Source organism: Bufo bufo, chromosome 8 (genome assembly GCF_905171765.1).
Source record: "Bufo bufo chromosome 8, aBufBuf1.1, whole genome shotgun sequence".
In the NCBI taxonomy this organism is placed as follows: domain Eukaryota; kingdom Metazoa; phylum Chordata; class Amphibia; order Anura; family Bufonidae; genus Bufo; species Bufo bufo.
In genome coordinates, this window is record NC_053396.1 from 61,596,316 (window position 1) to 61,617,559 (window position 21,244).

A 21,244-nucleotide genomic window follows, 5' to 3' on the forward strand; every position below is an offset into this window, starting at 1 on the left:
GTTTTCTTAAAAGTGACACATGGACGGTCACCCACTAGTTTCCGTATATCTAGATAATTTTTAATTATGTATCAATGTTTTTGCATCACTTTTTTCAACTGTATTGCCACTGCTGAATACTGGGTAACAAAAATGGGATCATGAAATCTATTTTCATGGACCTCTCTATTCCATATTATTATGCAGTCATCAATATATCTTTTATAAAAGGGACAAAAATTAGACAAAAGTGTGTTTTCTTCCCATTGCTCTATGTACAGGTTAGCAAAGGGGGAAGGTGGGGAGGTATATTTTTTTTGACACAATGTGAACAGGAGCATTGGACTTGTTCCTAATCATTTAGGCCCCTTTCACACGGGCAAGTATTCCGCGCGGATGCGATGCGTGAGGTGAACGCATTGCACCCGCACTGAATACCGACCCATTCATTTATATGGGGCTGTTCAGATGAGCGGTGATTTTCACGCATCACTTATGCGTTGCGTGAAAATCGCAGCATGCTCTATATTCTGCGTTTTTCACGCAATGCAGGCCCCATAGAAGTGAATGGGGTTGCGTGAAAATCGCAAGCATCCGCAAGCAAGTGCGGATGCGGTGTGATTTTCACGCATGGTTGCTAGGTGACAGTCTATTCACTGTATTATTTTCCCTTATAACATGGTTATAGGGGAAAATAATAGCATTCTGAATACAGAATGCTTAGTAGGTGATCAATTGAGGGTTAAAAAAATAAATAAAAATTAACTCACCTTCTCCTCTTGTTCGCGTAGTTCCCGGTCTCTTCTTTAATGATGAACTACCGGCTAGGACCTGTGGTGACGTCAGATCACATGCTCCAATCACAGGTGATGGACCATGTGATTGGAGCATGTGATCTGACGTCACCAAAGGTCCTTTAGCCCACAGCTCATCATTAAAGAAGTAAAGAAGAGACCGGGAACTACGCAAACAAGAGGAGAAGGTGAGTTAATTATTATTATTTTTTTTAACCCTCAATTGATCACCTACTAAGCATTCTGTATTCAGAATGCTATTATTTTCCCTTATAACCATGTTATAAGGGAAAATAATACTATTTACAGAACACCGATCCCAAGCACGAACTTCTGTGAAGAAGTTCGGGTTTGGGTACCAAACATGCACGATTTTTCTCCCGCGAGTGCAAAACGCATTACAATGTTTTGCACTCGCGCAGAAAAATCGCGGGTGTTCCCGCAACGCACCCGGACCTTTTCCCGCAACGCCCGTCTGAACTCGGCCTTAGTGTTCTGTTTCTTCCATAGAGGATCACTGCCCAACTAATTATATATATTTATTTGACTTTTATCAGAAATCAGTTATTTTTGACAGGAGAAAAAGTCCTGCATGACTGATCTCTGACGGAAGTGATACAAATGGATCATAACTGATGCTCAAAAAAAGACGGATCAGTCATTTTTCATGCTAAATGAGCATAACTAAGGCTACTTTCACACTAGCCTCAGCCTTCTCCAGCAGGCTGTTCTGGCGGGTGAACAGCCTGCTGGATCCGTGCTGCCACTAGTGCACGCGTGCCGCCGTTGGTCTGCTCCGGCCCCATTGATTGGAGTTCTGGGGGCAGCACTGCAAACATGCTGAGAGGTGGCTGGAATAAAACTACATGTGATGCACTAGCGGGACAGCCTGCCGGAACAGCCTGCCGGAGTAGGCTGCCACTAGTGTGAAAGTAGCCTAATGCTCAAAATAATGGATCCACTTTTTCTGTTCTTTTGATGGATCAGAAGAACAGAAAGCTAAACGGTGATGTGAACACAGCATAAGGCCTCATGCACATGACCGTTGTTTTATTCCGTGTCCGTTGCGCCGTTTGCCATCCGCGTCCGTGATCCGTGGTTCCAGTCCGTCAAAAAAATATAACCTGTCCTATTATTTTTGTGGAAAACGGTTAGCGGACCCATTCAAGTCAATGGGACCGCTAAAAAACGTGGAGGCACACAAGATTGTCATCCGCGTCCGCGCGTCCGTTTTTTTTCCTATCATTTGCATGGCAAACCTGTCTTAGACTTTTTTTTTACTTTCCTTTATGTCTGGTGGTCCTCAAAAAATAAAGGAAGACACACGGAAACGGATCACGGAACAACGAAACCCCATTTTGCGGACCGATAAAAACAACTGTCATGTGCATGAGGCCTTAGGCAGTTTTCCTTTACACCAGTTTGATAAATCTCCCCCACTGTCTTCAGGAAAACAGTATAAAAGGATCCTTTCCATTAAAAAATGCTATCCAATGCAAATTCTAATACTAGCAGGTAAAGATTGATGTGGCAGTAATAGGTGGCAAGGTCTATAAATACATCTGAAATTGTACTGGGCATATCTTTGTATTGTTTTTAATACCTCCGGGTAAACAGGAGCTGTGCCATTAGATGGTGTCATTTATATTTATCTTACTGTTAATTCTTGCCCAAGGTTCTGGGAACAGCAAAGTCTATGAGGTCCAGCAGACAAGATCCCCATGAAAAGCTGACAGTAAAGCAGGTCAATATCTGTCTTGAAAAAAAAAAACATTTTTTCCTACTTACCCTGTGTCAGCCATTGGTATGCTAGATTCACATGTTATATGCAAAAATGTGATATTCTGCAAATGTGATATTCTGTTTTCATTTAGGTAAAATGATGGCTCTTGAGAACTCCTAACTCTGGAATGGGTTAGCCAAACATGGAAACATTGGAATCAGAACTAACCTGTCCTGTTTGTCTGGAGCTATTTGAAGACCCACTTCTGCTTCCGTGCGCTCATAGCCTGTGTTTCAGTTGTGCCCACCGTATATTGGTTTCTGCAAAGTCTTCAAGTGAAATAGTGGAACCTGTTACAGCCTTTCAGTGTCCAACTTGTAGATATGTCATTTCTCTCAGTCATCGTGGTTTGGAAGGGTTAAAACGCAACATCACTTTACAAAACATTATTGACCGCTTCCAAAAGGTCTCCCTGAGTGTGCCAAGTTCTCCCAGTGACGAAAACAGAGACAAAATCTACAAAAATATCCCAATCATGGCAACAGAGAGGATTCCATGCCAGTTCTGTGAGATGGAACCACCAAGAGATGCTGTGAAGACCTGTATCACTTGTGAGGTGTCTTATTGTGACCGCTGTCTACGTGCAACTCACCCTAACAAGAAGCCTTTTACCAGTCACCGCCTGGTGGAGCCAGTATCGGATGCACATTTTCGAGGATTTGTTTGTGTGGAACATGAGAACGAGAAGGTTAATATGTACTGTACTGTAGATGATCAGCTTATTTGTGCCTTATGCAAATTAGTGGGTAGACACAGAGATCATCAGGTGGCTTCATTAAGTGATCGATATGAAAAACTGAAGGTAAGATACATTTTATGTTGCAAAGATGAATGCATTTTCTTGTGCTGTTTTGTACTTTTTGTAATGTACACTCCATAATATAACCACTGCTTAAGAAGCCCCCCTTTCCCCTTGAGCTAGAGTAGAGAGTCACTGTTGCTTGGGTAGACCCGTTACATCCATGATTACCCATAAATGGCCAACATGCAAAGCTATATTTTCAGTGTAGCAGCCGCTGTTTGGGGCCAGATTCCCCTGGCAAAAGCTCATCGCTGATATCAAAAAGGGGTTGTCTTGGTTAAACACCCCTATAATACAACAATCAGATATTTTTTGTTATAAACCAAGTGGCAATTCAGAAAAAGAGAAATATTCCTGTTTTTATAGCAGCTTCCAACAGCAATTTTATAACTGTGCGTTAAACAGTCATCCTTGAAATTCAGTGGTATATATCATGCATCCTTTTCCAAATCCATACATGTATGCACAGGCTAACTTTTGATTCCTAGAGGTTTATGTAGTTTTTACACTTTGAAATAATTAATATTGGTATTTGTATTTTTTATACATTGGTTTTAAAGGTTGAATGGTTTGGATAAGCCATTTTTAAACTGAGAGACTGGGGGGACTGGTGATGTGAAGTTTCCGCGCAGGGAATCTTTCCAAATCTTAGGAAATCTCTGGAGGAGCTTCTGTGGATTTATCTTGCCAAAAACCTCTGATGAACTCTCATCAATGAGCATATGTTTTTCAGTGCATACTATGTTTTTTCGGTGCCTAGAATTAGGCTTGATGATGCTCTTGACTGTCAGTCCTGAGTAGAGGACCTTCTCACTGAGACACATCAAAAGAAGTTTTAAATAAATGTCTGGCACCATTAATTGTCTGGCACCATGAAAGGGGTCAACTTATTTTTGTAAGAACATTGATACTCTGGTTTATGCATTGTTCCTTGTATTGAATCACAGCCATGTTAAAGGGGTTTCCAGCCTTTTTTTTTTTAAAGGGAACCTGTCATCAACTTTATGCTGACCGTACTGAGGGCCGGATAAAATAGTGACAGAAATGCTGATTTCAGCAATGTGTCACACGTGAGCTAAAAGTAAGTGGTTGCTGAGAACCAGCATAATAGTCATTGCAGCCCAGGCCTTGAAAAGAATGTACCTGAGAAGAGTCATCGTTATTCATAATCTCCTGCTCTCGCCGCCCATCTGCTGATGATTGACAGTTCTCACCTAGAGAGAAACGGAGAAAACTAGGTAGAAGACTGTCAATAATCAGCAGGTGGGCAGGGAGAGCAGAAATCTCTAAATAACCAGGGCTCTTCTCAGGTAGATTTGACTCTTTTCAAGGCGTGGGCTGCAATCATTATTATGCAAGTTCTCGGCAATCACTTACTTTTAGCTGATGAGTGACATACTGCTGAAATCAGCATTTCTGTCACTATTTTATGCTGCCCCCAGTATGGTCAGCATAAGGTTGATGACAGGTTCCCTTTAAGTCATGGTCAATCTTCAGGATAAGCCTTCGGTAGCTGATCAATGGGGTTCTGACACCCCGCATGCCTCTAATCAGCTGTTCTTTGTAGCTCACTGGAAGTCAATGCCAGAACTGCACCGCACCATCAACATTGTAGTGGATGGTGCATTGAAGGCATTAGGAGCAGTGCTGCAGTGACAAGAACTGTCCACTACAATGTTGATGGTGCTCTGTAGCACAGACTTCAGTCAAAGGAGCTACACAGAACAGGGGGTTGCTGGGTACCAGACCTCCACCAACTTAAGCCTGAGCTGCAATTTCAATTTCAAGGAAAAAAATATTTTTTTAAATCTCAGGCAACCTCTATAAAAATGCTTTGAGTAATGATTTGGTAATGATTTGCTTTATTATATTAGAAACTTTTGTAGGCGAGGTAATAAAGTGACTAAAAATACAGCTATGCCGAGAATATCTGATTCTATGCTGCATGCTGCTTTTTGATTATTCTATTGCATTTGTGTTGCATTGTTTTATTGAAAAATAAAATAAAAAGTAAAAATGTATATATATATATTGTGTGTGTGTATATATATATATATATATATATATATATATTGGTGGGGGGGCACACCAAACTCAATCCTTGGGTGATGAAAGGACACTGAAGGAAATAGCATTATAGATAGTATACTAAGTAAAAAAGTTTAAAAATGTTAAAAACATAAAGCGCCAACTGAACATGTTAAACATTCAAGACCCCTTTTTTTCCCATTTATTACGTAAAACATATTTAGTATCTCCTCATTAGTAGTGAAGTTCAAATGATTAAAATTTTACATTATGTACCCTACATGCCATAAAAAAATACACAATATCAGAACTGAAAAAATGTAAATGAAAAAACTAAAATTGTTTATGACCAAAAAGTAGTTGGGATATTAGTATTCATATGTGACATGCTTCTTTTTCCCATGTGGTCCAGTAGTTTGCTAAAATTAAAACTACACATACTCAAAACCCATGCTTCTTTGAAGTAATGTGATAAGTAGGTATCCACAATAGCACATATCCACCAAATAAAAATAACACTCACTACCATTTATAAAAGAAAATACACATTTTATTTCATTCATCACATTAAAATGACTAATATAGCATTAAAGGGGTTTTCCAAGACTTTTTTTTTACTCATGACTAGGGATGAGCGAACCCGAACTGTATAGTTCGGGTTCGTACCGAATTTTGGGGTGTCCGTGACACGGACCCGAACCCGAACATTTTCGCAAAAGTTCGGGTTCGGTGTTCGGCGCTTTCTTGGCGCTTTATGAAAGGCTGCAAAGCAGCCAATCAACAAGCGTCATACTACTTGCCCCAAGAGGCCATCACAGCCATGCCTACTATTGGCATGGCTGTGATTGGCCAGTGCAGCATGTGACCCAGCCTCTATATAAGCTTGGGTCACGTAGCGCTGCACGTCACTCTGCTGATACAAGTGTAGGGAGAGGTCGCAGCTGCGACGTTAGGGTGAGATTAGGCAGATTAACTCCTCCAAAAGACTTCATTCAGTGATCGATCTACAGCTGTGGATCATTGAACTGCTGATATTCAATTGCTCACTGTTTTAGGCTGCCCAGAGCGTTTTTCAGTCACTTTTTTCTGGGGTGATCGGCGGCCATTTTGTGGCTTGTGGTGCGCCAGCACAAGCTACCACCAAGTACATTTAACCATCAATAGTGTGGTTATTTTTTGGCCATATACTACATCAGGGGCAAGCTGAGCTTGTGTCACCCAAGTGCATTTAACCATCAATAGTGTGGTTATTTTTTGCTATATCCTACATCAGGGTCAAGCTTTCATCAAGTGCATTTAACCATCAATAGTGTGGTTATTTTTTGGCCATATACTACATCAGGGGCAAGCTTTCATCAAGTGCATTTAACCATCAATAGTGTGGTTATTTTTTGGCCCTATACTACATCAGGGGCAAGTTGAGCCTGTCACCCAGCGCCTAAAAAATAGGCCTCACATTTATATTCATCCAAATCTGTACTGTTTTAGCTGGTCAAGTTATTTTTTGTGACCGTCAAAGCACAGATTTTGTTCTGGGTTGAAATACAATTCCCAAATTTGCAATTCTCAAAATTAGTGGTTTCTGCTGTATCAGGCCTACTTTAAATCTATCCCTAAAAGGGTATATTAGATTCAAGGTGCTGATAGGGTCATTCTGAAAAACTTAACACACACGCTACAGTGCAGATCCAAGTCTAATTCTGTGATTAAACGTATACCTGTCACCCAGCGCCTTAAAAATAGGCCTGACATTTATATTCCTCCAAATCAGTACTGTTTTAGCTGGTCAAGTTATTTTTTGTGACCGTCAAAGCACAGTTTTTGTTCTGGGTTGAAAAACAATTCCCAAATTTGCCATTCTCAAAATTAGTGGTTTCTGCTGTATCAGGCCTACTTTAAATCTATCCCTAAAAGGGTATATTAGATTCAAGGTGCTGATAGGGTCATTCTGAAAAACTTAACACACACGCTACAGTGCAGATCCAAGTCTAATTCTGTGATTAAACGTATACCTGTCACCCAGCGCCTAAAAAATAGGCCTCACATTTATATTCAGCTTAATCTGTCATTACTGGTGTGCCTATATTAGTGTAATACGGTACCTAAATAGATAGCCAGATAGTGTTAGGTGTCTGTAAAAAAAGGCCTGAATTTTAATTCAATACATTGGCCCGAATAATATTTTTCTTATTGTGGTGAACGGTAACAATGAGGAAAACATCTAGTAAGGGACGCGGACGTGGACATGGTCGTGGTGGTGTTAGTGGACCCTCTGGTGCTGGGAGAGGACGTGGACGTTCTGCCACAGCCAACTACCTCAGGTCCCAGTAGCCGCCAGAATCTACAGGGATATTTGGTGCGGCCCAATGCCGTTCTAAGGATGGTAAGGCCTGAGCAGGTACAGGCATTAGTCAATTGGGTGGCCGACAGTGCATCCAGCACGTTCACATTATCTCCCACCCAGTCTTCTGCAGAAAGCGCACAGATGGCGCATGAAAACCAAGCCCATCAGTCTGTCACATCACCCCCATGCATATCAGGGAAACTGTCTGAGCCTCAAGTTATGCAGCAGTCTCTTATGCTGTTTGAAGACTCTGCTGGCAGGGTTTCCCAAGGGCATCCACCTAGCCCTTCCCCAGGGGTGGAAGAGAGAGAATGCACTAACGCACAACCACTTATGTTTCCTGATGATGAGGACATGGGAATACCACCTCAGCAAGTCTCTGATGATGACGAAACACAGGTGCCAACTGCTGCGTCTTTCTGCAGTGTGCAGACTGAACAGGAGGTCAGGGATCAAGACTGGGTGGAAGACGATGCAGGGGACGATGAGGTCCTAGACCCCACATGGAATGAAGGTCGTGCCACTGACTTTCACAGTTCAGAGGAAGAGGCAGTGGTGAGACCGAGCCAACAGCGTAGCAAAAGAGGGAGCAGTGGGCAAAAGCAGAACACCCGCCGCCAAGAGACTCCGCCTGCTACTGACCGCCGCCATCTGGGACCGAGCACCCCAAAGGCAGCTTCAAGGAGTTCCCTGGCATGGCACTTCTTCAAACAATGTGCTGACGACAAGACCCGAGTGGTTTGCACGCTGTGCCATCAGAGCCTGAAGTGAGGCATTAACGTTCTGAACCTTAGCACAACCTGCATGACCAGGCACCTGCATGCAAAGCATGAACTGCAGTGGAGTAAACACCTTAAAAGCAAGGAAGTCACTCAGGCTCCTCCTGCTACCTCTTCTGCTGCTGCCGCCTCGGCCTCTTCTGCTGCTGCCGCCGCCTCGGCCTCTTCCTCCGCCTCTGGAGGAACGTTGGCACTTGCCGCCCAGCAAACATGGGATGTACCACCAACACCACCACCTGCGTCATTAAGCATCTCAACCATGTCACACGGCAGCGTTCAGCTCTCCATCTCACAAACATTTGAGAGAAAGCGTAAATTCCCACCTAGCCACCCTCGATCCCTGGCCCTGAATGCCAGCATTTCTAAACTACTGGCCTATGAAATGCTGTTATTTAGGCTGGTGGACACAGACAGCTTCAAACAGCTCATGTCGCTTGCTGTCCCACAGTATGTTGTTCCCAGCCGGCACTACTTCTCCAAGAGAGCCATGCCTTCCCTGCACAACCAAGTATCCGATAAAATCAAGTGTGCACTGCGCAACGCCATCTGTGGCAAGGTCCACCTAACCACAGATACGTGGACCAGTAAGCACGGCCAGGGACGCTATATCTCCCTAACTGCACACTGGGTAAATGTAGTGGCGGCTGGGCCCCAGGTGGAGAGCTGTTTGGCGCACGTCCTTCCGCCGCCAAGGATCGCAGGGCAACATTCTTTGCCTCCTGTCTCCTCCTCCTCCTACTCAGCTTCCTCCTCCTCCAGCCCGGGTTAAACGTCAGCAGGCCGTTCTGAAACTCATATGTTTGGGGGACAGGCCCCACACCGCACAGGAGTTGTGGCGGGGTATAGAACAACAGACCGACGAGTGGTTGCTGCCGGTGAGCCTCAAGCCTGGCCTGGTGGTGTGCGATAATGGGCGAAATCTCGTTGCAGCTCTGGGACTAGCCGGTTTGACGCACATCCCTTGCCTGGCGCATGTGCTGAATTTGGTGGTGCAGAAGTTCATTCGCAACTACCCCGACATGTCAGAGCTGCTGCATAAAGTGCGGGCCGTCTGTTCGCGCTTCCGGCGTTCACACCCTGCCGCTGCTCGCCTGTCTGCGCTACAGCGTAACTTCGGCCTTCCCGCTCACCGCCTCATATGCGACGTGCTCACCAGGTGGAACTCCACCTTGCACATGCTGGACAGACTGTGCGAGCAGCAGCAGGCCATAGTGGAGTTTCAGCTGCAGCACGCACGGGTCAGTCGCACTGCGGATCAGCCCCATTTCACCACCAATGACTGGGCCTCCATGCGAGACCTGTGTGCCCTGTTGCGCTGTTTCGAGTACTCCACCAACATGGCCAGTGGCGATGACGCCGTTATCAGCGTTACAATACCACTTCTATGTCTCCTTGAGAAAACACTTAGGGCGATGATGGAAGAGGAGGTGGCCCAGGAGGAAGAGGGGTCATTTTTAGCACTTTCAGGCCAGTCTCTTCGAAGTGACTCAGAGGGAGGTATTCTGCCACAGATGTACGTTAGAGATTATCCCCTGATTGGTTGTGAGTGATAGCCCCTGTACAAGCAATGGTAGATAGCTGAACTCACTAATATCTCCAGATATAGGCACCAGTTGCATGTGATGATCCAGTGAGGAGAATACAATGGTGAAGCTTTGATCATTTATTGATTTGCCTTGAAAACAAATGCAGGGAAATGAAGGTATACAGGGAGGATATTAGAGGTCAAAAAGAATAGCTCTCACCAGGTTGAAGGTCTGCCAGAAAGAGGAAGTGCGAAGGACCTTACAGAGGATGTGATGTCACAAAAGAGGGAGGAGAGCAATGCAATGGAAATTACATAACACACTATAAATGGTATTATAAGAATAACCACAGGGTGGCAGCGTTACACAACATAGTAAGTAATAATATAATGCAAACACAAACAATTGTAGAATGAATACAAGAATAAAGGCTGGAACAGCACACTCCCCGTCTGAAATCCTTGGATTTCACTATATATGCAACTACAAAATGTCCATGAAATGTTGGAACCTGAAAGACAAAAAACAAACAAAGAGAACATATTGGAAATGGTGAACTGGAACAGTCCAACGCCTTGAGTCTTCTGGTTGCCAGGAATAAAGTTCCTCAAGTAAAGAATCATTCCTCTACGGGTAAGAGGAGAACAATCTCAGATGCAGGCCTGATAAAGGATTTGGGATGGCCTTGTTTTGCGATGGTCACTTCCACCTTGCGAACTTTGCCATCTTCACTGATGAAGACTTTTGAGATGAGTCCCATGGGCCAAGAGTTTCTTTCCACGTTCTGGTCTTTCATGAGTACAAGATCTCCTATCTGTAAGTTTGGCTTGACCTGTTGCCACTTTCTACGTGCTTGCAGAAGCGTTAAGTACTCTTTTTTCCACCTGCTCCAGAAACAGTTGGCCAGATGTTGAACGTGCTTCCACTGTTTCAGATATATGTTACTAGAAGAAGACTCTTCAGGTGGATTAGGAACAGATCCAAACTTCTGAGTGAGAAGAGTTGCTGGAGTGAGAATGGCAGGGGATTCTGGATCCATAGATACAGGTACAAGAGGTCTTGAGTTGACAATAGCGGATACCTCAGCCAGGAAGGTAGTCAAAGTCTCATGGGTGAGCCTTGAGAAGTTTGAGTCCATCAGCATACAGTCCAATATTTTGCGGGTGATGCCTATCATTCTTTCCCATGAACCGCCCATATGAGAGGCATGCGGGGGGTTAAAGATCCATGTACAACCATTTCTGGCTAAGTAGTCTTGAACTGGTTTAGAGTCAATTTGCAACTCTCGACAGGCTCCTATGAAGTTGGTTCCACAGTCAGATCTTATTTGCTTTACTGGTCCTCTGATGGCGAGGAATCGTCTTAAAGCATTGATGAAGCTAGAAGCGTCCATGGATTCTATTGCTTCAATGTGTATAGCACGTACACTTAAGCATGTAAACAACACTGCCCATCGTTTGTTTTCTGCATGACCACCTCTGGTCTTACGTGCAGTGACTGTCCATGGCCCAAAGACGTCCAGACCAACATAAGTGAACGGTGGTTCGGTGCTTGTCCTATCAACTGGCAAATCAGACATTTGTTGATGTTGTAATTTTCCTCTCGCCTTGCGACAGTTAATGCAATGGTGAATAATATGAGCAACCTGTCTTTTTGCTCCCACTATCCAAAGACCTGCGGCTCTTAAAGCGCCCTCAGTGAAATGTCGGCCTTGATGCTGGACTCTTTCGTGATAATGCCGTATCAACAGTGTAGTAACGTGGTGTTTGGCAGGAATAATGAGGGGATTCATTTCTGAAATCTCTAGCTTAGCCTTGTTTAGGCGACCACCAACTCTCAGCATGCCACGATCATCAATTACTGGTTTCAAGTTGACAATGGGGCTGCCTTTTGGTATATCTTGCTTGTCATGTATACATTTCAGTTCCATTTTAAAGGCACTCTGCTGTACGTTACGTATCACAAGCAATTCACTTAGAATAATGTCTTCTGCCGTTAGAGGTTTATGGCACAGGTGCCAACTGCGACAGTCAGTGTTATGCTTCTCAGCATGAAAACAGTGAACAATGTGGACTAACCTTGCAATGATGTGAATGAGTCTTGACCATCTAGAGAAGCGTTCAAAGCGATGACAGCCCAAGCCAGCGCTCCTTTCAGACTTGGTGATGAAGGTACTAACTTCAGGCCGAATCTCTGGATCTTCATGAGGGTCCTGGAGACTGAAGACGTCTTGGATAGGAGTTTCTTCATTCTGGTTCAGCAGAAACTCTGGACCTGTCAACCAAGAAGAAGTTGCAGAGACTCTTCCAGATGCCGGTCTGGTGGCGCAATCTTGTGTCCTTTTGAGCAGATCTATGGCCTCCTCCGCTGTAGGGAAGGATTTGAGTGCATCGTCCACATAGAAGTCTCTGACGACAAAGTTTCTGGCATGTTCCCCAAATTCTGACTCACCATCTAGGGCAGCCCTACGTAGGCCATATGTAGCAACAGCAGGTGAAGGACTGTTACCAAACACGTGCACCTTCATGCGGCATTCAACCATTTCTTTGCTGGTGTCATTGTCTCTATGCCAAAGAAACCTGAGGTAGTTTCTATGATCTTGCCGCACGATAAAGCAATGGAACATTTGTTCAATGTCAGCAGTAATGGCAACTGGCTCCTTTCTGAATCTCATGAGCACTCCCACCAGATTATTGGTCAGGTTCGGACCGGTGAGAAGGACGTCGTTCAGAGATACGCCGTTATGTTTGGCACTTGAATCGAATACCACTCTTATTTGGTTTGGCTTCCGTGGGTGATATACCCCAAAGGATGGAAGGTACCAGCATTCTTCGTGCTCTTGTAAGGGTGGAGCCAGCTCTGCATGATCATTGCGAAATATTTTTTCCATGAAGGCCACAAAATGACTTTTCATTTCTGGTTTGTTTTTTAACGTACGTTGCAAGGAGATGAATCTGGAGAGTGCTTGTTCCCGGTTGTCAGGGAGTCTGGCTCTTACAGCACGGAGAGGTAAAGGTGCAACCCAGTGGTTAGATGCATCTTTGAAGAATTCATCGTCCATTATTTTAATAAACTCTTTGTCATCCATGGACAAGGCCAGTTTGTCGTCGTCTGGTGTTGTACAAAACACAGTTTTTCCTAAGTTGTCATAACTGGTAGGAATGATGTCTGGTGTCTTTAAGAGGTTAGAAAGCCTTTCCTTCACCTCATAATGATGAACACATGGCTTAAAATGAGATGTGCGACCACTGTTGAGCACAAAGGTTCTGAAGGAGTTCACTTGAGATGGTTTGTGGCTCTTATTTATACATACATCGCCCACGATTACCCAGCCTAAATCGAGTCTCTGTGCATATGGGGCATTATCAGGACCGTTGCATTGTTCACGTACCTTGTGGACCCTCAGAATGTCTCTCCCGAGCAGAAGTAGGATGTCAGCATTCATGTCCATAGGGAGGATCTCACTAGCTAGATGTTTCAAGTGGGAATGATGATATGCAGCTTCTGGAGTAGGAATTTCATCTCTTTCATCTGGTATTTGGTCGCATTCAATTAACATTGGCAAGGGTATATGAACGTTCCCTTTTATGGAGGAGATAAGGTATCCAGTGGCTCTTCTGCCATAAGTCTCTACACGACCAGAACAAGTGTTGAGTGTATATGGTGTTGCTTCTCCTGCTATGACGAAAATCTCAAAGAATTTAGGTTTTGCCAGAGACCTATTGCTTTGTTCATCAATAATTGCGTACATTCTGATGGCTCTTTCAGATTGCCCTTCTGGGTAGACGTTGACCAAACACACCTTTGCACAGCACTTAGAATCAGCCTCCTTGCCACATATCGCCATACAGGAAGAGGAAATAGTAGTTGTAGCTAATTCTTGAGCCGGTGGCTCCCTGCCATGAAGTGCGACGGCATTGGTTGCAGCTTGAGATGGTGCGTTGTCTGAAGGCAAGGTAGGATGCATTGCTGTAACGTGCTTGTCACTGTTGCATTCTGCACACTTGATAATAACCTTACAGTCTTTCGCCATATGATTAGATAAGGCACAACACTTGTAACACACTCCAAGCTCTTTGAGTATCTCTCTGCGTTCTTGCAAGGTCTTTGCCCTGAGCCCACGACACTCCTTTAACCTCCTCAGGACCGCCGTGCGCAGGATTGCGTCTTTGCGGCGGCCCTGCTCTTCTGGGTGGACGCGCCGGTGCGTCCTCTCGCGAGACGCGAGATTTCCTGTGAACGCGCGCACACAGGCGCGCGCGCTCACAGGAACGGAAGGTAAGAGAGTTGATCTCCAGCCTGCCAGCGGCGATCGTTCGCTGGCAGGCTGGAGATGTGTTTTTTTTAACCCCTAACAGGTATATTAGACGCTGTTATGATAACAGCGTCTAATATACCTGCTACCTGGTCCTCTGGTGGTCCCCTTTGTTTGGATCGACCACCAGAGGACACAGGTAGCTCAGTAAATATGTTGCACCAAGCACCACTACACTACACCCCCCCCCTGTCACTTATTAACCCCTTATTCACCCTTGATCACCCCTGATCACCCCATATAGACTCCCTGATCACCCCCCTGTCATTGATTACCCCCCTGTCATTGATCAACCCCCTGTAAAGCTCCATTCAGATGTCCGCATGATTTTTACGGATCCACTGATAGATGGATGGGATCCGCAAAACGCATACGGACGTCTGAATGAAGCCTTACAGGGGCGTGATCAATAACTGTGGTGATCACCCCATATAGACTCCCTGATCACCCCCCTGTCATTGATTACACCCCTGTCATTGATCAACCCCCTGTAAAGCTCCATTCAGACGTCCGCATGATTTTTACGGATCCACTGATAGATGGATCGGATCCGCAAAACGCATACGGGCGTCTGAATGAAGCCTTACAGGGGTGTGATCAATGACTGTGGTGATCACCCCATATAGACTCCCTGATCACCCCCCTGTCATTGATTACACCCCTGTCATTGATCAACCCCCTGTAAAGCTCCATTCAGATGTCCGCATGATTTTTACGGATCCACTGATAAATGGATCGGATCCGCAAAACGCATACGGACGTCTGAATGAAGCCTTACAGGGGCGTGATCAATGACTGTGGTGATCACCCCATATAGACTCCCTGATCACCCCCCTGTCATTGATTACACCCCTGTCATTGATCAACCCCCTGTAAAGCTCCATTCAGATGTCCGCATGATTTTTACGGATCCACTGATAAATGGATCGGATCCGCAAAACGCATACGGACGTCTGAATGAAGCCTTACAGGGGCGTGATCAATGACTGTGGTTATCACCCCATATAGACTCCCTGATCACCCCCCTGTCATTGATTACCCCCCTGTCATTGATCACACCCCTGTAAAGCTCCATTCAGATGTCCGCATGATTTTTACGGATGCACTGATAGATGGATAGGATCCGCAAAACGCATCCGGACGTCTGAATGAAGCCTTACAGGGGCGTGATCAATGACTGTGGTGATCACCCCATATAGACTCCCTGATCACCCCCCTGTCATTGATTACACCCCTGTCATTGATCAACCCCCTGTAAAGCTCCATTCAGATGTCCGCATGATTTTTACGGATCCACTGATAAATGGATCGGATCCGCAAAACACATACGGACGTCTGAATGAAGCCTTACAGGGGCGTGATCAATGACTGTGGTTATCACCCCATATAGACTCCCTGATCACCCCCCTGTCATTGATTACCCCCCTGTCATTGATCACACCCCTGTAAAGCTCCATTCAGATGTCCGCATGATTTTTACGGATGCACTGATAGATGGATCGGATCCGCAAAACGCATCCGGACGTCTGAATGAAGCCTTACAGGGGCGTGATCAATGACTGTGGTGATCACCCCATATAGACTCCCTGATCACCCCCCTGTCATTGATTACCCCCCTGTCATTGATTACCCCCCTGTAAAGCTCCATTCAGATGTCCGCATGATTTTTACGGATGCACTGATAGATGGATCGGATCCGCAAAACGCATCCGGACGTCTGAATGAAGCCTTACAGGGGCATGATCAATGACTGTGGTTATCACCCCATATAGACTCCCTGATCACCCCCCTGTCATTGATCACCCCCCCTGTCATTGATCACCCCCCCTGTCATTGATCACCCTCTGTAAGGCTCCATTCAGACATTTTTTTGGCCCAAGTTAGCGGAATTATTTTATTTTTTTCTTACAAAGTCTCATATTCCACTAACTTGTGTCAAAAAATAAAATCTTACATGAACTCGCCATACCCCTCACGGAATCCAAATGCGTAAAATTTTTTAGACATTTATATTCCAGACTTCTTCTCACACTTTAGGGCCCCTAGAATGCCAGGGCAGTATAAATACCCCACATGTGACCCCATTTCGGAAAGAAGACACTCCCAGGTATTCCGTGAGGGGCATATTGAGTCCATGAAAGATTGAAATTTTTGTCCCAAGTTAGCGGAACGGGAGACTTTGTGAGAAAAAAATTAAAAATATCAATTTCCGCTAACTTGTGCCAAAAAAAAAAAATTTCTATGAACTCGCCATGCCCCTCATTGAATACCTTGGGGTGTCTTCTTTCCAAAATGGGGTCACATGTGGGGTATTTATACTGCCCTGGCATTCTAGGGGCCCCAAAGCGTGAGAAGAAGTCTGGTATCCAAATGTCTAAAAATGCCCTCCTAAAAGGAATTTGGGCACCTTTGCGCATCTAGGCTGCAAAAAAGTGTCACACATCTGGTATCGCCGTACTCAGGAGAAGTTGGGGAATGTGTTTTGGGGTGTCATTTTACATATACCCATGCTGGGTGAGAGAAATATCTTGGTCAAATGCCAACTTTGTATAAAAAATGGGAAAAGTTGTCTTTTGCCAAGATATTTCTCTCACCCAGCAAGGGTATATGTAAAATGACACCCCAAAACACATTCCCCAACTTCTGCTGAATACGGCGATACCACATGTGTGACACTTTTTTGCAGCCTAGGTGGGCAAAGGGGCCCATATTCCAAAGAGCACCTTTAGGATTTCACAGGTCATTTACCTACTTACCACACATTAGGGCCCCTGGAAAATGCCAGGGCAGTATAACTACCCCACAAGTGACCCCATTTTGGAAAGAAGACACCCCAAGGTATTCCGTGAGGGGCATGGCGAGTTCCTAGAATTTTTTATTTTTTGTCACAAGTTAGTGGAAAATGCTGATTTTTTTTTTTTTTTTTTCATACAAAGTCTCATATTCCACTAACTTGTGACAAAAAATAAAAACTTCCATGAACTCACTATGCCCATCAGCGAATACCTTGGGGTCTCTTCTTTCCAAAATGGGGTCACTTGTGGGGTAGTTATACTGCCCTGGCATTCTAGGGGCCCAAATGTGTGGTAAGGAGTTTGAAATCAAATTCTGTAAAAAATGACCTGTGAAATCCGAAAGGTGCTCTTTGGAATATGGGCCCCTTTGCCCACCTAGGCTGCAAAAAAGTGTCACACATCTGGTATCTCCGTACTCAGGAGAAGGTGGGGAATGTGTTTTGGGGTGTCATTTTACATATACCCATGCTGGGTGAGAGAAATATCTTGGCAAAAGACAACTTTTCCCATTTTTTTATACAAAGTTGGCATTCGACCAAGATATTTATCTCACCCAGCATGGGTATATGTAAAAAGACACCCCAAAACACATTCCTCAACTTCTCCTGAATACAGAGATACCAGATGTGTGACACTTTTTTGCAGCCTAGGTGGGCAAAGGGGCCCATATTCCAAAGAGCACCTTTCGGATTTCACAGGTCATTTTTTACAGAATTTGATTTCAAACTCCTTACCACACATTTGGGCCCCTAGAATGCCAGGGCAGTATAACTACCCCACAAGTGACCCCATTTTGGAAAGAAGAGACCCCAAGGTATTCGCTGATGGGCATAGTGAGTTCATGGAAGTTTTTATTTTTTGTCACAAGTTAGTGGAATATGAGACTTTGTATGAAAAAAAAAAAAAAATCATCATTTTCCACTAACTTGTGACAAAAAATAAAAAATTCTAGGAACTTGCCATGCCCCTCACGGAATACCTTGGGGTGTCTTCTTTCCAAAATGGGGTCACTTGTGGGGTAGTTATACTGCCCTGGCATTCTAGGGGCCCAAATGTGTGGTAAGGAGTTTGAAATCAAATTCTGTAAAAAATGACCTGTGAAATCCGAAAGGTGCTCTTTGGAATATGGGCCCCTTTGCCCACCTAGGCTGCAAAAAAGTGTCACACATCTGGTATCTCCGTACTCAGGAGAAGTTGGGGAATGTGTTTTGGGGTGTCATTTTACATATACCCATGCTGGGTGAGAGAAATATCTTGGCAAAAGACAACTTTTCCCATTTTTTTATACAAAGTTGGCATTTGACCAAGATATTTATCTCACCCAGCATGGGTATATGTAAAAAGACACCCCAAAACACATTCCTCAACTTCTCCTGAATACAGAGATACCAGATGTGTGACACTTTTTTGCAGCCTAGGTGGGCAAAGGGGCCCATATTCCAAAGAGCACCTTTCGGATTTCACAGGTCATTTTTTACAGAATTTGATTTCAAACTCCTTACCACACATTTGGGCCCCTAGAATGCCAGGGCAGTATAACTACCCCACAAGTGACCCCATTTTGGAAAGAAGAGACCCCAAGGTATTTCGTGATGGGCATAGTGAGTTCATAGAAGTTTTTATTTTTTGTCACAAGTTAGTGGAATATGAGACTTTGTAAGAAAAAAAAAAAAAAAAAAATATCATCATTTTCCGCTAACTTGGGACAAAAAATAAAAAGTTCTATGAACTCACTATGCCCATCAGCGAATACCTTAGGGTGTGTACTTTCCGAAATGGGGTCATTTGTGGGGTGTTTGTACTGTCTGGCCATTGTAGAACCTCAGGAAACATGACAGGTGCTCAGAAAGTCAGAGCTGCTTCAAAAAGCGGAAATTCACATTTTTGTACCATAGTTTGTAAACGCTATAACTTTTACCCAAACCATTTTTTTTTTTACCCAAACATTTTTTTTTTATCAAAGACATGTAGAACAATAAATTTAGAGCAAAATTTCTATATGGATCTCGTTTTTTTTTGCAAAATTTTACAACTGAAAGTGAAAAATGTCATTTTTTTGCAAAAAAATCGTAAAATTTCGATTAATAACAAAAAAAGTAAAAATGTCAGCAGCAATGAAATACCACCAAATGAAAGCTCTATTAGTGAGAAGAAAAGGAGGCAAAATTCATTTGGGTGGTAAGTTGCATGACCGAGCAATAAACGGTGAAAGTAGTGTAGGTCAGAAGTGTAAAAAGTGGCCTGGTCTTTCAGGGTGTTTAAGCACTGGGGGCTGAGGTGGTTAAAGGATGAGGTCTTTTATGGATGGGGCACATGCGGTTAGGGTCCTTTTCTTTGAGGACAGGGTATTCCTTCCTAGTAGTGCAGGTTGAAATGAGTGGAACATTGGTTTTTCTAACGGATACTGTCCCCCTTAAGTCTCTACGTTTATTTGTGGTGTTGTCATACCTTGAACATGAGGATGAAGCAGGTAGAGTGGATTCAGTGAAGTCAAAGCTGGGGTCATTCTTCTTCCGAGCTTGGTCACTGATGAATCTGGTAAAATAAGAGAAAGAGGGAAAAGACACATTGTGTTCTCTCTTGTATCTGGAGCCCTGGTCTGCCCATTTCTCTTGCATGCCATGTGGTAGTTTCAACACTATTGGATTGACACCATGGGCGGTATCAAGGTAACTCAGTCCTGGCAGACGTGGGTCCATTTTTGCCAATTCAAGTTCTTTTAGTAGGTCGCTCAGATCCTGGAGTTTGCGATTGTCTTTGCCAGTTATCCTTGGGAAGGCTTGAAGTCTCCTGAATAAGGCACTTTCTATAGCTTCTGGACTGCCATAGGTCTGTTCAAGTCTCTCCCATGCTGCAGCGAGACCTTCCTCTGAGTGGCCTGCATGAACCACTCTTAATGTCTTTATGCGTTCTGCAGATTCTGGGCCTAACCATTTGATGAGCAAGTCAAGTTCCTCCATGGCAGTGAGGTTTATGTCACCGATTACTGCTTTAAAGGTCGATTTCCAGGCCCTGTAGTTTTCGGCACGGTCATCAAACCTTGAGAGACTAATGTTAATCAGCTCCCTGCGCATCATGTATCTGGCAAAGTCTGACATGTCTGATCTCCCATTCCATATTGCAGTATTGCATTGTGGTGTCTCTAGAGCATGTGGGGGCTCTGGCAGATAAGGTTGAGATTGATCAGGATGGAATAATGTGGCATAAGGATTAAGCTGCGGTTTAGTCTCTGGATGATCAGCCCGCTTGGTGCTAGATATTACCTTATTACTAGGCTGTGATGATTTCTGGTACTCTGTAGGTTCGCCCAGTTGGTGAGCTAGAAGTGGCGTTGGTGCATGCGATTTAGCAGGAGGAGTAGGTGATGGTTGCCTTAGCACATACCTGGCAGTGCGGTCGGCTGGGTCTTCCTCTTCTCCTGGAACGAAACAGTCTGGGCCGGTACCTTGGCCTAATGCTTGCTCGAGGACCTTTAGTTTAGCTAAGGTAGCTGCTTCTTCCCTTTCTGTCTGGAGGATCTTTAGCTGGGCTTCTGTCTCAGCCTCCATTTCTGCTATCTTAGCCTCCATTTCTGCTTTCTTAGCCTCCATTTCTGCTTTCTTCGTTGTAATCTCCGCCTCCTTCTTAGCAAAGGAACTTCTTACGCTAGCTTCCTCCGCTTCTGCCCGGACTTCTATAAGCTTGTCATGCAAGGCTGACCTTCCGGAACGAGAGGTTTTGGAGGATGAAAGGGTATGTTTACTTGAAATTGATCGATGGGATCTCGCCTCCTGTAAATGTGCGATGCGGAGTTCTGCCTTGCTCTTAGCATCTTGTACTAGGGCATCCTTCTCTTCAAGGAGATTCTTTCTCTCACTCAGCTCCTCTGAGGCTTCGTCAAAATCAGAGTCGCTCAGGAAAGTGATGTACTTAGCAGAGAGTCGTTGATAGTGGACATAGGAGTTAGTTAAGCGATTCAACGTTGTGGTTAACTTTGTTGGGTCGTTGTTATATCGTAAAAGAGCTGCTATATAGTGTTCAGTTCTCTGCCATAAATCGTTTAAATTGTTACTGAACTCTTCTTTGGTCGTCTCAAAGTTCTCTCTAATCTTTTGTGTTG

The 21,244-nt window shown here is 44.4% G+C and overlaps 2 protein-coding genes across 2 annotated transcripts in view; one reads left to right on the forward strand and one right to left on the reverse strand.

Annotated features, from left to right (window-relative positions):
• The first annotated feature begins 2,698 nt into the window (after window positions 1–2,698).
• Window positions 2,699–21,244, forward strand: part of LOC120978051 (probable E3 ubiquitin-protein ligase MID2) — a 229,199-nt gene continuing 210,653 nt past the window's right edge. The window contains exon 1 of the mRNA XM_040406289.1: window positions 2,699–3,358. Within this exon, the coding sequence (XP_040262223.1) occupies window positions 2,699–3,358 (660 nt within the window). The remainder of the gene's footprint in view (window positions 3,359–21,244) is intronic.
• On the reverse strand, window positions 10,587–12,843 carry LOC120977669. Its single transcript, XM_040405700.1, has 2 exons — window positions 12,758–12,843; window positions 10,587–11,709 (listed from the first exon to the last, which is right to left on the reverse strand). The coding sequence occupies exon 2, from the start codon at window positions 11,612–11,614 to the stop codon at window positions 10,655–10,657; it is 960 nt and encodes a 319-aa protein (XP_040261634.1). The 5' UTR covers window positions 11,615–11,709; window positions 12,758–12,843; the 3' UTR covers window positions 10,587–10,654.